The sequence below is a fragment of the Megalobrama amblycephala genome, linkage group LG17, assembly GCF_018812025.1.
Source record: "Megalobrama amblycephala isolate DHTTF-2021 linkage group LG17, ASM1881202v1, whole genome shotgun sequence".
In the NCBI taxonomy this organism is placed as follows: Eukaryota; Metazoa; Chordata; class Actinopteri; order Cypriniformes; family Xenocyprididae; genus Megalobrama; species Megalobrama amblycephala.
In genome coordinates, this window is record NC_063060.1 from 44,769,040 (window position 1) to 44,785,184 (window position 16,145).

Here is a 16,145-nt window from a genome sequence, read left to right on the forward strand (position 1 = left end):
AAAGGGCCATAACCTGATACTGAGTTTCACAGTTCATTAATAGTTACTTAATAGTTATTCCTCCTGAAGCTGAATTAGTAGTTACTTAATCGTAGTTCTTCAGGAGGCATGACTGAATTGATTAGTTACTGATTAACTAATAGTTACTTAACACAATTAAAAAACGCTATGACATACTGATTAGTTAACACATATTCCTTAGTAGTTAATAGTAGTTACTTGAGTGTTAATGACGAACTACCGATTAATTCTGCAGTAATTCCTTATTAGTTATGCAGTAAGTACGATACAGTATTCTAAAGTGTTACCCATATTAAATGTTAAAAAATCTCATAAAGTGATATTCTCATGCCATGGGACCTTTAAGGAATAAACAAAGCCAGAAAACTCATATAACATAACTCTGCTACTGGACGCTGCCGAAACAAAATGTCCTGCGCACGCACCAGATAAAACAAGTTTGACTTGCACATGCATGAGGAGGGAATTTGTACAGTGATTGTGATATAGATAATAATCAAAACCAAGCAGATGTTGTTAGTATTTGGCAAAGTATCAAAGACAGGCATTATTCTGGATAGGGGGGCGGGAAGCAGCAGCTCATTTACATTTAAAGACACATGCATGAAAACAGCATGTTTTTGCTTGCAATCAAAATGGTTATTTACAACATGCATAATAAATTATCTGTGGGTATTTAGAACTGAAACATCACAGACACATTCTGGGGACATCTGTGACTTAACCCTTTAAGACATACAGGAGCGTCAGTGTTTCTGTTTGTGTGTCTCTGTTTAAGAGCCAATATAAACAAAGCAAATAGGCAGTACAATAATTCTTTTGCATACAAAATCACAGACTTTACACGTTCAGATCGAGCCTCCAAAATGCTCCTATTGCATTGTTTTTAGCCTCCAATGAGTCTGAGTAATATGCGTTTACAACAAAAACAGCACAGCCGCTAACTGAATACAAATATGTAGATTTCACATGGTGTTTTTACTCATAACTTCATGAAACATGGACAGATTGCAGAAAATCATTATTTACAGCAGATTATCATGATTAAAATGAGCCCAAATCAACAATCTATTGTGTTGATCACAAGATATTACTCACAGAATGATGTAACATACTTGGCTAAAAACATCTTTCTGGGATGCAATGTGTATCCAATGTTCCCGGAACCATCCATGCTCGTTTTCCAATGTGGAATAACACAAAATAGGTATCATTTTGAAGCTTAGAAACTCAGACTTTTAATGCATCCAACCATTTTGATAAACTCTTAACGAGTGCTGAGAAGTACCCATAGACTGTAAAAAAATATGGACGTAGTGTCCGTGACGTCACCCGTTGATTTCTGAAGAGCATTTTTGAAGAGAAAATGAGGCTGCTGCCATCTTATTAGCGCATCACCACATGTCACTCCCGGATAACTGAAAATGGGAAAAGAGGCTGGACGTGGTTGGAACTGCATCACATTTCTTTTGAATGATCTGCTCTCCATCATCGTTCTTCAAAAAATTATGCAACCTGAGCAGGGTTTATGTTGTAAAACTGTATATGATCATATATATCTAACAAACAAATGAGCCCAAGTCCAAAGTATAATTTTTCAAAATGCAGCAGTTTTAGTTATAATATCCAAGCAGTGCTGTCAGTTTTTTATCCTCCCGCTATTGTCATTGTAGAAACAAAACTTTTAGCCAACAACCTGTGTTCTATTAATATACTGTATATAACCAACCTTTTGACTCTTCTTGCTATAGTTTTGAATCTTTATTTTTGTGCATGTTGCTCAGGAGGAAAAAAAAAACACTCTAAAAATGCTTTCAGGTCTTAAAGAGTTAAATGACATCTTGCAAAAAAGGCACACAATAGGTCCCCTTTAAGACTCTGTACTAGAGACAAGCACTCCCACAGGACCCGATGCAACAGAGTGCGCCATGAGACAAGATTTGATGGTGAAGTGCGCGTGGGGATTGCGAAAAAAAAAAAAAATGCAGTACTCCCGCAAAATAGAAAAATAAAATATCTAACAACAAATAAATTGTTATTCATCTGTTGCAGCAACAAGAACTAAAATAAAATAAAAATGATTAACAGGTGCAAGCATAGACAGAGTTTTGATTTATAACATGTTTTTGCAACATTGAGCAATGTACCCAATGACAGACATATCTGTTGTTTTCTTGGACACAGTGGCCAATAAGATGTATGTAAGTTAGAATCCACTCACTGCTCAAAATGCCAGAGTTTTTGCTCAGTGCTGCATTCTGCTAGTGAATCCTCAAATTATAACAAAGTGTAGACATTATGAAAGATTTATTGTGCAGTCAGCTTCATTGATTATAACAGAGTTTTGTGAGATTCTAATGAACTGATGTCAGCTTTTTAGGAATTATAAAGGGAGAGCTCATGGCATTCTGCCATGCCAAACCATGTACACATAGCCTATGCTTGCTTTTATGTTAAATTAACAATGGTTTGTGAATAATTTATTATTTATAATATCAGAAGCATTATAGGTTGTGGCTAGGCGAAACTTTACTACAAACTGGGAGCTGGACAAAACATTAATGTTGTGGGCGGGAGAAGGTAACATATCCGTCTCGCTCAGGTCTCTACTCTGTCCTGCTCAATACTTTGTATTGTGATTAGTACAGAGGCACCATAGATTCGCACTGAACAAGCCTATATAGACAGAGAGATATTGATTGAGCGTTTGCGAATACCTTCATCTGTCCTTCTTCAGGTCAAGTCACATATTTATGAATGTGATTTTTGCATTTCACATTTTTTCATAAATTTAGAATTCATTTTAGAGCAAATGTTGACGAATCATGATTTGTTTGTAAAAACATTTGTATGCAGATTTCACACACACATTTATGCGTACACATGCTTAATGAATGAGACTTGTTTCATTCATACATGAATCTGTGTTTTATTATAAATATTGTGATGTTGAGCCACACAAAATCCCTGCAAAGGAAATGCCTTCACTGCGACAGCCCTAGGAGAAAGTGTGTGCTTTCCAGAGAAAATAAAACATAATTTTGTGGTAAAATAATGGAAATAATTTGTAATTTTTTATCCTGTTGTTTGTTATATTATTTGCTTGATCATTTTCTTTGTAGGTTTAGTTGTTTTGTTGTAGGTTGTAAGGACCTTTGATATAACTTTTCAATATTTTTGGAAAGTTATATTGAACTGTAAAAGGGATCAAGACCTGCTTAGAACAACTTTAGCTGTGTGTTTACTGGAAAATAATTAGCACACCTTAGAATGTTGGTCAACCAATCAGATTCAAGCATTGAATATCTCTGAAGTATAACTAAAGCTAAGCTTGTTACAAAACTCCTCTAGCTTGACTTACTTGAGTTTGTCCAGTCTGTAGTTTGGATGGTTGAGTTTGTCAGAGAGCAGCTTGACTCCTGAATCTCCTGGGTGATTGTAGCTCAGATCCAGCTCCCTCAGGTGTGAGGGGTTTGAACTCAGAGTTGAAGACACATAACCACAGCCTTTTTCTGTCACCATACAGCCAGAGAGCCTACAAACACACACAGCAACAGCAAATATGACATTAGTTTGACAATCAGATCAGTCACTATCACACACTTTTGCATTTGCAGGTATTTTCTGTAAATTCAGACACAAAATTAACTAAGGTGTCTGTGGAAATGTACTAGAGTAAAGGTATTCATTTACTTTTAATAATGTAGTTGTTAGGGCCCAGTCAGTTCTGGGCCTGTGTTTTCTTGTTTTGTTTGGTTTGCAGGTATGACGTTCATGGGGGTGTGGTTTCATCCACCTGAGGTTCATTATTGGGGCTATAAGAATTCCAGCATGGTGGATTGGAGGGAAGCGCGTTACGATGTGACAGCACCTGACCGAGAGACTCCGATTGTTTTTCTGTTGATTTTGTGTTAACATCCATGCAGACCTTGAGCTTACAGTCCTCTTCACTACTAACATTCACATACTGACTACTGATTGCTTGAATACTTTTGTTAAATATGTTATTTTGTTAAATAAATAATTCCTTTTCTCTACTTGCCCGTCCATGTTGCCTCTTGTTAATGGTAAAATTAAGAGCTGGTTGTAACATATGGGGGCCATCTTTTTTTTCTCAAGAGGCACATGGCGTGGTAATTGGTGAAAAGAATCAGGTGCACTCGTGGTAAGGAGGTCGTTCGTGTTTGGCTTCGGACGGGTAAGTCAATGCGGCTCATAAATGATGATTTGTTATGCTCCCCAGATAGGTTATAGTTTTTTTTTGTGTGTGTGTGTGTGTATTCCTGGGTTGAGTGCACGGCCGTGGTTGCAGGTCTGGACTGATTGTTCAGCTCTGCGCCAGCGGAATTAGTTGCTTAAAGAGGCTCGACTCTTGGGAAAACACTGAAGAGTTAGGGTTGAGTTAGTTAGTTGTGGGGGTGGGATATTTAGGGGGAGATTTGGTTATGAGCCGGATTGTTTTATCGTGTCTGATGTTTGTTAATGACGTAGTATATTTATCAGTTACTGGGCTACTTTGGAATTTGTTTAGAGATGACTTTGTTAGAAGATTTCGTTAATTCCCCGTCAGAAAAAAATTTAATGTGTGTTTGAAGCAGCAATTATGGGGGATTGTAGAAAGTTACAAATAGGTGGGGATCGATAAACGCTTACGAAAAGATGAGTTGAGAGCATTGATCAAAAAGAAATTGATTGATTGTGGCGTGATAACTGATGTGTCGGAAACGGCTGATGTGGGATCACGGAGATTTGATTTTTCGATGAGTAATCATTTGAACAGCGAAGGGAAATGTTAGAATTTTTATTTATATATTTATTTGATAGGGACAGTATGTGTTAATGGACAGACATGATAGTACATGAATGTAAACACACCGGATTGTAGCCGAAGGCTAATTTCCACCCGTTGTCCCGGGGGCTGGGGTCACAAAGGGCCAATACATGGACAAACACATTTCATATAAAAAAAAGAAAGAAAATACATTGCACAATCAACATTATTGCACATCCTCATATTGCGGATATCGATTACATTTTTGCACTTGGAAAAAAATTTTGCGACAAACCCATGTTGAAGTTCTTTGTGAATTAGCCACTCATTTTGATCGTTGGTGCTCTACCTCTAATGTGCATACATTTGAGAGCCTGCGAGAATTGATTCTCACTGAGCAGCTTAAAAGTATTAATCCTGATAATATCGCTACCTATATTAATGAGAACAAGCCTAAGACTGCTGGGGAGGCTGCAGTGTTAGCTGATGATTTCGTGATAACACACAAAAATAGGGTTGGTGATTTTCGAGTGAATAGAAGTCTAGTGAAAATCACTAGACTAAAAAAAAGTCTAATTTTCGGAAACCTGATTTATTAAATACAGAGAGAGTGCATAATGGGCCTCCAAGACTTATTCCTGACTCCATGTGCCGTTACTGCTTTGAGGAAGGGCATTGGAAAAAGGAATGTCCTGTGCTCAGAAATAAACAAATTCGAGGTAAGGGTTTAATAAGATCGCAAAATGTTTCCTCACCAGTATTACTGACTGATTGTGTTCACCCTGAGCTGTATTCTGCAGGTAAGCTGTTTCAGGTTTTCCCACAGAATGAAGGTTTGACTGGATTAAATCCAAGTTATGTTCCATTTGTAACAGATGGGTTTGTTTCATTGTCGGGGGGAGGTGAGAATGTACCTGTTAAGATCCTGCGTGATACCAGTGCTTCGGAATCATTTATTTTAGAATCTACCCTACCGTTTTCAGCAGCCTCAAGTTTGGAAAGAAATGTGCTAGTTCAAGGAATAGCACTTGCATGTATGTCCGTTCCATTGCACAAGGTTGTTTTACTATCTGAATTGGTAAAGGGTGAGGTAATTATGGGTGTTCGCCCATCCTTGCCAGTAAAGGTAGTGGATATGATTTTGGGTAATATTTTGGCTGGAGAGCGTGTGTGGCCAGATGTGTCTTCGTTACCCATTGTCGCTCCACTATCTACTGTCAATTTGTTTTCTTCATGTGCTGTGACTCGTTTTAAAACAAAAGCAGCTTGTAATTCTGTTCAGGGAGAATTTGATCAAACTCCTTTGCTGAAGTCCTGTAATTATGCTGTTCCTGGTCTTTCTCTTCTCCCAGCTTTTTCTCATGCAGAGTTGGTAGCCGCGCAGCGGGAAGACCCTACATTGGCTAGTTTATTTGACTCTGTTCTGTCCCCAGATGAGGTGCAAAGTGCAGCCACTGGCTATTTTGTGAAAGATGGAATGCTGTTACAGAAATGGATGTTCCAGAGCGAGAATAGCGGGGGTGAGTCCTTGGTGCAGGTGGTAGTTCCCATGAAGTTGCGAGAGGTGGTGCTTAATGTAGCACATGGTCCTGTTGGGGGACATTTGGTTGTAAAGAAAACTGTAGGATTATTCCAGAACAAAGCCCACCAAATTACCACAAACTCCACATTCCAAAGATCAAAGAGTCAACTCATTCCCTTACTGAACCATTTGTGACCCGTCATGAAATCCAGGGACACAAGTCGGCAGCACAACTCTCGAGCAAAATGAGAAAGAAGCATTTTTTTTCAAAATTGGTGATTTTCGTTTTTTTGCAGAATCTGTTAGTTGAGATAATGAAGAAGCCTTTCCGTGTTTGAGATAGCAGTATTGGTATATTTAAAAGCGTACATTTTGAGGTCGAAATCGGCTTGTTTTTCGGAGATTCTAGCACGCAGTAGGGGCGTGTCATTGTCTGTGTGTATTTCCATACTGGGAAGCGTGGCTACTTATTATGCAGCGCTCTGGCCGGCTCTAGCTGATATCAAAATTACACCGAAAATGTTTTGAAGTACTTCTTCGACAAGCCGGATGCTTATGAACAAGCGCTCACTGATTCTGAAGACGATCTGAGCGACGATGAAAGCGGCATAATAAGACATTACCTCTCTGGAGTCGGGTAACACGCCGGCGCGTTTTGCAGGTTTTTTTTCACATTGCAGCAAAACAGACTTAAAATACTCCATCATATTTTGTCATAGAGACATAAGTAATATATATCAATTGAAACTATAGAATGTCTTCTTTTATTTGTGTACACTCAGAGTAAAAACAAAATGTTGTGCTTTTTGAAAAATAAAGAAAACTAACATGATGCGTGATCTCTCATCTCCCTCTGAACGAAGTCCAATCTGATAGTTCTCAGAAAATGAACTGTAACTTAGTGAATACTAATCATAAAAAAATTATACTTATGTCTGAAAAAACGTTGAAATGTCAAGTTTTAAAATTTGTAAGTCAAATCGAAAACAAACCTTCTGTGTTTATGTAATCTGTATGAAAAGAGAGCCATGTCAGAAGTCCGTGATTCAGCTCATTATCCGCTAATGCGGCCACACCCACGGAGCCAGCGCTATTCAGACGCAAATTCAGTCAATACATGCATACATCGCCTCAATCGTGTATTTATTGTCTTGAAAAGTGTTTTGAATAGCCATAGTTAGCGATCTCTGGCCTCTGTTAGTCCAGTTATTTCCTGGATTGCCTATTCTTCTTTAACAGGCTTCTCAGGTGAGAACATTTCATTTCATGATTAGTGACCAAAATGATCACGGTTATCATAGAATCCTGTTCAAAAAGTCAATTCACCAAGTTTTATGTGGAAAACCAGCAAATAAAAAATAAAATTAGCATCAATATGTACTTTTTCTTTACATAAACATTAAAATAATAACATTAAAAATGATGGGCAGATTTTAAAGGAGTGTCTTGCAACATGTTATCTACAATGCACAAGTTCAAATAGAGTTTTGACAAAAAAGTCACATATTTCAGCCTCTAAATCATTTTTATAAAAGTAAAAAAAAATCAATTACTGACATTTACAATGCACATTAACCTTTATTATTAATAGTATGCGGTCCATGCAGCTTTACAGGGGGTATGGCTTATCTAAATGAGATGTAAATGAGCCCTATTGTCACTCCCAGCAGGTGAGAACAGGTGAGAACTGCACAAACTTTAAAGGGGTTTTTCTCCCTCTTGAGCTTTCTTGATTGCCTACCTTCAAATGGCCACAACTTCTCCAAATATTATCAGATTTCCATGTGTCACACATCGTTGGAAAGCTTGGAGACTGCACTTTCAGAATCTGTGAATAACTCAAAATCCCCCAAAACCGACTTGTGTCCCTACTTTCCGTGACTGGTCACATTTGTGAGCCATAAAGTTGGACCTGGGAACTAAAATGGCTGATCGAAGATGGCCCCTCAATGTCTGCTTAATTACAAATGCATTTGATTGTAGTAACAGAGCAAAAGATCAAAGAGACTCTCTTTCGCTGTGTTGACTTTAAGAAAACAGATGGATCAGCAAACACCAGGACACAAGGTGTAAATTCATTGTTATCAGGAAACTCAGTCCTGTGACACATCTCGAGGTGAAGATCACAGCAAGGCACCATGGGAATCACCCACAAGAAACTTTCCCTCTGCCCAGCTTTGCATTTCAAAAGACATTCCAAAGTTTCAGAGACAACAGAGACAATTTAGAAAAATACTGCCAGAGATATGAACTTATCACCAAAAAGCAGTCTCTAACATATCATACGTATTAAGCATGTATTATTTTGTTCATGGAATGTATGTAATTCTTTCTGTGTGTTTTAAATATTGATTACTGGTAAATTTGAAGAATTAAGAATTAAGAATTAAGTATTTTGATGCAAAATTGATTTATGTGAGATGTATGACTTCTGAACAAGCAAAATTAAATTCTCAAAGTTCTGACCAAAATCCCTAAGTTTGAGAACAAAGGACTGTAAGGACAGTATGCTAATTGCATAGAAGGACAGGAGAACTGGGCGTTGGACCCTGCCCAAAACAGGACCTGATTGGCTAAAACAATCGGAAAGACGGAACCAACAAACCGTTCAAAACTCAATACCGCGCATTGTGAAATGGCTTTTGCTTTTGCACTTCGTCTTGGCCTTCGCTGAGGCGGCGGACCGAACATCGTACTGCCTGCAAGCCAAACCACTTCAAGACTCACTCAAACCCCTGCAAGAAACTTCATTGAACTTCGCAGCCAAGGACTCACCAAAAGTCCTCTGTTTCCAGCAACTCCTTGAGACGCAGAGAGACACTCACGCAGCAACGCGTAAACCCAGCTATTCAACGAAGACTCCATTTTCTGCAAAGCCAACTACTTCCCCACGGACGTCGTCCTTCAGAACTCTTGACCGAGCCACGCCGCTTCCTTCAACTCCATCACGAAGGGAACACGTGCTTAAAGGAGCAGCCACCGCAAGTAACACAGGTCTCCTAATTTTGCTGAGCTGGTGCAATTATATTAAGCAAATTAAACTATGGTTGAATTGCTCGTGTATTAATTCTCTCAGGTTACGGTCAGAGAAACTTGTTAAAAGCTAAACAATTGGGGAATCTATTCACCTCCAAACAATAACCTCACCATTTCCCTGTAACTGAATGAATGTATGTGTGTGTGTGTGTGTGTGTGTGAGTATATGTTTTTCATTAGATTAGTTTGTGCGTAGTAGATTTAGTTCAATAAAGTCTTGTTTGATTTTCCATACATACAGTGTCTTGTGCTGTGCTTACCAAATTGCTGCCTTAAACAAAGATCATGCTACCTTGCTCATAATCATAATTATAATTAATATTGATAACAAATTATTATTACTGTTGGCCACGGAATAATAATTTTGTCCAGAATTGGTAAAAATACTGTAACCTCAATTTTTCGGTGGATGAATAATTGAAAAAAAGTGTTAAATATTGATTCTGAATCATTTACTGTTAATCCAGTTCTTATTCAGTGTAATTTAATTACATTTTTGATTAATTATTTGGGTTGATTTCCTACAAAACTTATGACCAAATTTTAAAACATTTTTATTGGCCCCTGTTAAAAAAATATGTTCCTAAGTTTACTAAAACGTGTCACGTATGTCAAATGACAGGTAAACCAAATCAACCTCTTAAATCGGCCCCGTTATGTCCCATTCCAGCTATAGGGCAACTGTTTGAGCATCTTTTGATCTATTGTGTGGGACCGTTGCCTCCCTCAAAATCAGGGAATAAATTCTTGTTGACAGTCATGTGTCAAAACACCCGATATCCCGCGGCTTTTCCGTTGCGGAACAATACCACCAAGGCCGTGGTCAAAGCTCTCTTACAATTTATTGCCATTTTTGGTATCCCAAGAATTATCTAAAGTGACCGGGGAACAAATTTTACCTCTAAAATGTTTGCAGAGATATTGAAACAGTTACGGGTGCGACATCAACAAGCACATTCCATCCACAAAGCCAGAGCGCTCTGGAGCATTTTCACCAGATGCTGAAAGCTCTGTTGTGCGCTTATTGCACTGAACTGGGTCGTGACTGGGAGGAAGGAGTTCCTTGGCTTCTCTTGGCAGCACGAGAGGTAACTCGATCTAGTTTATGTTTTAGTCCCAACTGCCTGGTTTTCGGGCATAAAGTTTGTGGTCCGTTAGCCGTTTTACAGGATAATTTGAAGTGGAAGGAGCCTCCAATAAGTTTATTGGATTGTGTGAATGGGTTTAGAAGGAGATTTGGCGGGCCAAGCTGCACGAGAGAATTTGGAGAAAACAGAAAAAAATGAAGCAATTATTTGATCATGACTTTGAAATGCGAGAGTATTCTCTGGGCAACCAGGTTTTGGTATTATTACCTTTGCCTGCTTCGCCATTTCGGGCAAAATTCTCAGGGCCATATACTGTCACTCAGTGCCTGTTGGAGTTGAATTATTTTATTTCTACACTCGATTGGAAAAAAGTCTGTGCAGCTCTGTCATGTCAATCTTTTAAAGCCATATTTCTCTCGTGATTGTGAAGAATCTAAAATCACTGCTGTGTTACCAGTTTCCGAGGGGAATGGTATTGTGCCGGGGGTAATGGAGGAAGTTGAAGCTCCTGCAGACTGTGTCTTGCAACCTAGATTGAGAAATTCTGTAACTTTACTCAAATTGGATAGTTTAATGACCCATCTGTCTAGTTTTCAGCAGAGAGAGTTAATAAAGATTATAGACGAATTTCTAGTTTTGTTTGGGGATGCCCCATCGCGTACTCATTTAATTGAGCATGATGTGGATGTTGGTGACGTGTTACCAATTCGTCAGCGCTTTTATCGTGGGCCAATTGAGAAGCAACGGGCATTAGAGGTTGAAGTTCAGTATTTATTGGATAATGATTTAGCTAATCATTATGAGTTTGAGTTTCGGATTAAGAAACACGCCGGCGACGTTTCAAAGACTCATGAACCGTGTTGTATGGGGACTTGTGGGCTGCGCATTTTATTTAGATGACGTAATTATTTATAGCGATACCTGGGAACAGCATTTGGAACGAGTTTGCGCTTTGTTTTCCCGTTTCGCTGAAGCACATCTTACAGTCAATTTGGCCAAATGTGAATTCACGAAAGCAACTGTGGTCTATCTGGGAAGGGAGGTGGGACAAGGTAGCATTCGCCCGTTGCAAAAAAAAGTGCGTGCTATTGAGAAATTTCCTGTGCCTTCTACGAAAAAAGAATTAATGCGCTTTCTGGGTATGGCTGGGTATTATCAGGCTTTTTGCCCAAATTTCTCATCTGTTGTGTGCCCGTTAACGTTTGTTTGGTCTTCAGGTTGTCAAAAAGCTTTTGATAATGTCAAGCTTTTGCTGTCCTCTGCTCCGATTTTGGCAGCGCCGCAATTCGATAAACCTTTTAAGATCCAAGTGGATGCCAGCCAAATCGGGGCAGGTGGGGTTCTCCTTCAAACTGGAATGGATGAGGTCGATCACCCAGTGACTTATTTTTCGCGTAAGTTTAAATCCTATCAAGCGAATTATTCGGTTATTGAGAAGGAAGGACTTGCCTTAATATGGAGTCTTCAATGTTTTGATGTGTATGTAGGGGTCGGAGCTCAAATTGAAATTTATTCGGATCAAAATCCATTGACTGTTCTACATTCCATACAAAGCTAAAGGTGGATGGCTGTCATTTTACTGCTTGCTTTTGATTATAAGGATTGTGTTTGGGGTTGCTAATTTGGCCAGTACTGATATTTTAATGTAGTAATAAAAGTATTGAGGAAAGAAGAATTTTTTTGGGGGGGAGATGTTAGGGCCCAGTCAGTTCTGGGCAGTGTTGGGCACGTTACTTTAAAAAAGTAATTAGTTATAGTTACTAGTTACTTCTCACAAATAGTAACGAAGTTAGTAAATGAGTTACATCATTAGAAAAGTAACTAATTACCAGGGAAAGTAACTACTGCGTTACTTTAAAAAAAAAATTAAATATGTCAAATAACTTGAATGCCCCCAATATTAAATATAAGTCTAAGAATAAATTATTCTTGATCCGACTCGTGACTCATGATCCGCTCTTGCTTATGAAATTTCTCTGTACTGTACAATACGTGTTGGTAGCCATTAAAGAAAATGTAGTTTCATATTTATGTTTAAATAGTCCTATGTTATGTTTTAAATTCATTTACTTGATTATGAAAAGCAAACAGCATGAGTAGATGCATCATAAGATGCGCAATATATCGGGAGGCATGGAGTGGGTCAGACATGATTTTAAACACTTCATTAAGTTTTGTTTCGTAGAAAGCCTTTTAAAGTGAATTTTGTTTAACTTTGTGAGCTTTGTGAACTTTAATCAATGTTTCATCAACCAATTGCCTGGATTTAATAAATAAGAAGCAAATGTAGCAGACAATATAATCATGGCAGGCTTGGGCGCGATCACTGGCGCGTAAACTGGAGCGTGACTTATAGGCTAAATGAACTGAAACTCAGCGGCTGCTTGCCTCACATACATGAGAAATATATCTATAGAAAGCTTGAAATATCTAAAAACGAAAAGAAATAGGCTACTCTGATTACGTAGCCTAATCCGAATGAAATGTGCATTTTCTCTCTAAGCGCATCCAGTATACGGAGATGATGAGAGTCAGCAATGTCAACTTCATCTTCGCAGCCGACACTGATTCAGAAAACATTACTTTATTAATAAACAATTAAAATGTCTCCTTGTTGTTTTGGTCACATTCATAATCATTAATTTTGCCGGTTCTTTGTGGCAAGCTTTATGCGTGCGCTATAGCCTATATTACGATCATTATTATGGTTTATTCTCTCCAGTATTTAAGAAATTAAATTAATATAAATGTGATTAGTCAACTAATGGCTTAAATGAATAACGTTTCTGGAGGTGCTTCAACAGATTGGAGTTGCTGTTTATCGCAGTAGATAGGACCTTCGAACCAGAAAGACACAGCTTACATTTGATTAAAAGGTTTTTGTCTTTATGCTCAACTAAAGTGAAATAATGAGCATATTTCCACTTTGAGAAACTCATCTTGCTCTCGCCTTGACTCGCCATGACTGCCGCACATACTTATAAACGGAATAAACGGAAACAGGCCCACAGTGCGTCTTCTTGTTTACAGTGGTTGGCATCCACCAATCCTACAATGCGTCGCTGCTGTAAACAGGTTAGGCTGTAGGCTACACTTCAGCCAAAATTAATTCATTTAAAAAAGTAACTGACAACGCACCATATGGTAACGGTAACAGAGTTAATTTATTTAAAAAGTAATGCGTTACAGTATTAATTACTGTCAAAAGTAACTGCGTTACAGTAATGCGTTACAGTAATGCGTTACTAGTAATGCGTTACTGCCCAACACTGGTTCTGGGCCTGTGTTTTCTTGTTTTGTTTGGTTTGCAGGTATGACGTTCGTGGGGGTGTGGTTTTATCCACCTGAGGCTCATTATTGGGGCTATAAGAATTCCAGCATGGTGGATTGGAGGGAAGCGCGTTACGATGTGACAGCACCTGACCGAGCGACTCTGATTGTTATTCAGTTTATTTTGTGTTAACATCCATGCAGACCTTGAGCTTACAGTCCTCTTCCATGCACTCTTCACATACTGACTACTGATTGTTTGAATACTTTTGTTAAATATGTTATTTTGTTAAATAAATAATTCCTTTTCTCTACTTGCCCGTCCGTGTTGCCTCTTGTTCATGATATAATTAAGAGCCGGTTGTAACAGTAGTGAATTCAACAGACATTTATATTTGTGTGCATTTTTCAATCATTTATATCTATTTCATCCATTCAGTAGGCATTATTTATGTTTAACCAATAAAAAACTTAAATAACCTACTTTTTTCAAATTTCATTGTTTTTTTTTTCCAATTGAAAATATAGTTTATGTGATTCATTAAATTTTTAATTGAATATGATGACACAAAAAACATTGACAAAGAACTTTGAGGGAATTTGTGCATATTTTACAATAAAATATTATTTACAAATAGTTCAAATGCAGTGCTAATAAATTCCTTATTCGTTTCTCTTGAATACATTTAAAAACTTTAACTTTTAATTTAAAATAACTAAAGCTCTTTTTTTAGCAGAAAAAAACAGGGAGCTAATAACAAATAGTGACACACATTAATGCTTCACAATTGCTTAGAAGACAAAATTCGAAAACTGGAAAAATTGTAATTTTTTTTTTTACGTCCATGTTTTTAGTGGCCCAAACTCACTTGCAGGAGTTTGCAGTATTTACTGTGACTTCAGCTGCTCTGAAATGCTGAAAACAGGATCATGAGCTTCTCGTGTGTAAATTAATGCAGTGCCTCACTTCACTCTGAAACATGCAAATTTCAGAATGTATATTTATAAAAAATACATAGCAACCTTCATAATTTGATAATCATAATAAGCCATATCCCATTCTCTCAGCCAGGCATTGTTAGAATTCTTTAAAAAAAAAAAAATGCCGTCCAACTGACAAGTAACATTATTTCATACAATTGCCATTTGAGGTGTCTCGCACACAGCCACTAGATGGTGTTACCAGTTTGTATGACGGAAGCAATCCATGCATTTCATACATTTATATGAAAAACATCATTTTGCAGTATCTGTAGTAATTGTTTCAGACCATGTCATGATTTCCATCATCAAACTGTCCACTCATCTTCCTACCCTAAACAAATTTTTCGAGTCACTTATCAGTTTGGAGAATGCACACATTATGTGGGGAAAATCACATTCCTGCAAATTTTGTTTTGTCTCCCATTATGGCATTTCATTGAGAGCAGATGTCACATTTAGTGACAAAATGTAATGGTAGTTTTTTGTGATTTCATGGAAAACCATTTACCTCAGTATCTGCAGTTGACATTTTTGACTCTTCAGTCCATTTGAAAGAAGCTCCACTCCTGAATCCTGCAGGTCATTGTTACTCAGGTCCAGCTCTTTCAGGAACATGTTTGAGGATTGTAGAGCAGAAGACAAACTCTCACAGTTATGAGCAGTGAGATTACAGGACTGTAGCCTTTGTAGAATACAAAACAAACAGTGATATAATGCGTTTATCAGATGTTAAAAATGTTAAAAACATGCAAAGAGCAAAAGTTATTAATTACTGTATTATTTTGACTCACAGAAATCAACAAACAGCACATGAAACTCATCAATGGTAACAATCAATTAAAAGCTTTATGCTGCAGTGCATGCTGGGTAACAGTATAGTACAAAACTCATCAATGGCTCCCAGCATGCACTGCATCAATAATAAGTTTTGAAGCTGAATTGTCTTAAATTTTTCTGCTTTTACTTTTGCTCTCATTTTTCTTGTGACTTTTTAAGAGCTTGTTTTGTTGAGTTGATCTGTTTATTTGAATATTTTGTTGCCACCATTGTTGAGGTTTGTATGACGAGTGTTTATATCTAAATGTGTAATGTTTAAAAAAATATTTGTACAAATGAGTCACCTTGTCTAATTTTTAATGCATCACACTAATATTTTGATCACAGCAACTGCATTTAACAGATTGTAGAGCTGAAGACAAACTCTCACAGGAATGAGCAGTGAGATTACAGGACTGTAGCCTTTGTAGAATACAAAACAAACAGCGATATAATGGGTTTATCAGATGTTAAAAATGTTAAAAAGATGCAAAGAGCAAAAGTTATTAACTACTGTATTATTTTGACTCACAGACATCAACAAACCCCACATGAAACTCATCAATGGTAAAAATCAATTAAAAGCTTTATGCTGCAGTGCATGCTGGGTAACAGCATAGTACAAAACTCATTCAAT

General features: G+C 37.6%; 1 protein-coding gene across 1 annotated transcript in view; it reads right to left on the reverse strand.

Moving 5' to 3' along the window:
* LOC125251964 (NACHT, LRR and PYD domains-containing protein 3-like) overlaps positions 1-16,145 on the reverse strand; it is a 37,829-nt gene that overhangs the window by 13,702 nt on the left and 7,982 nt on the right. Inside the window, exons 8-9 of the mRNA XM_048165020.1 lie at positions 15,201-15,374; positions 3,383-3,556 (exon numbers count right to left, since the gene is read on the reverse strand). Coding sequence (XP_048020977.1) covers positions 3,383-3,556; positions 15,201-15,374 — 348 coding nt within the window. The remainder of the gene's footprint in view (positions 1-3,382; positions 3,557-15,200; positions 15,375-16,145) is intronic.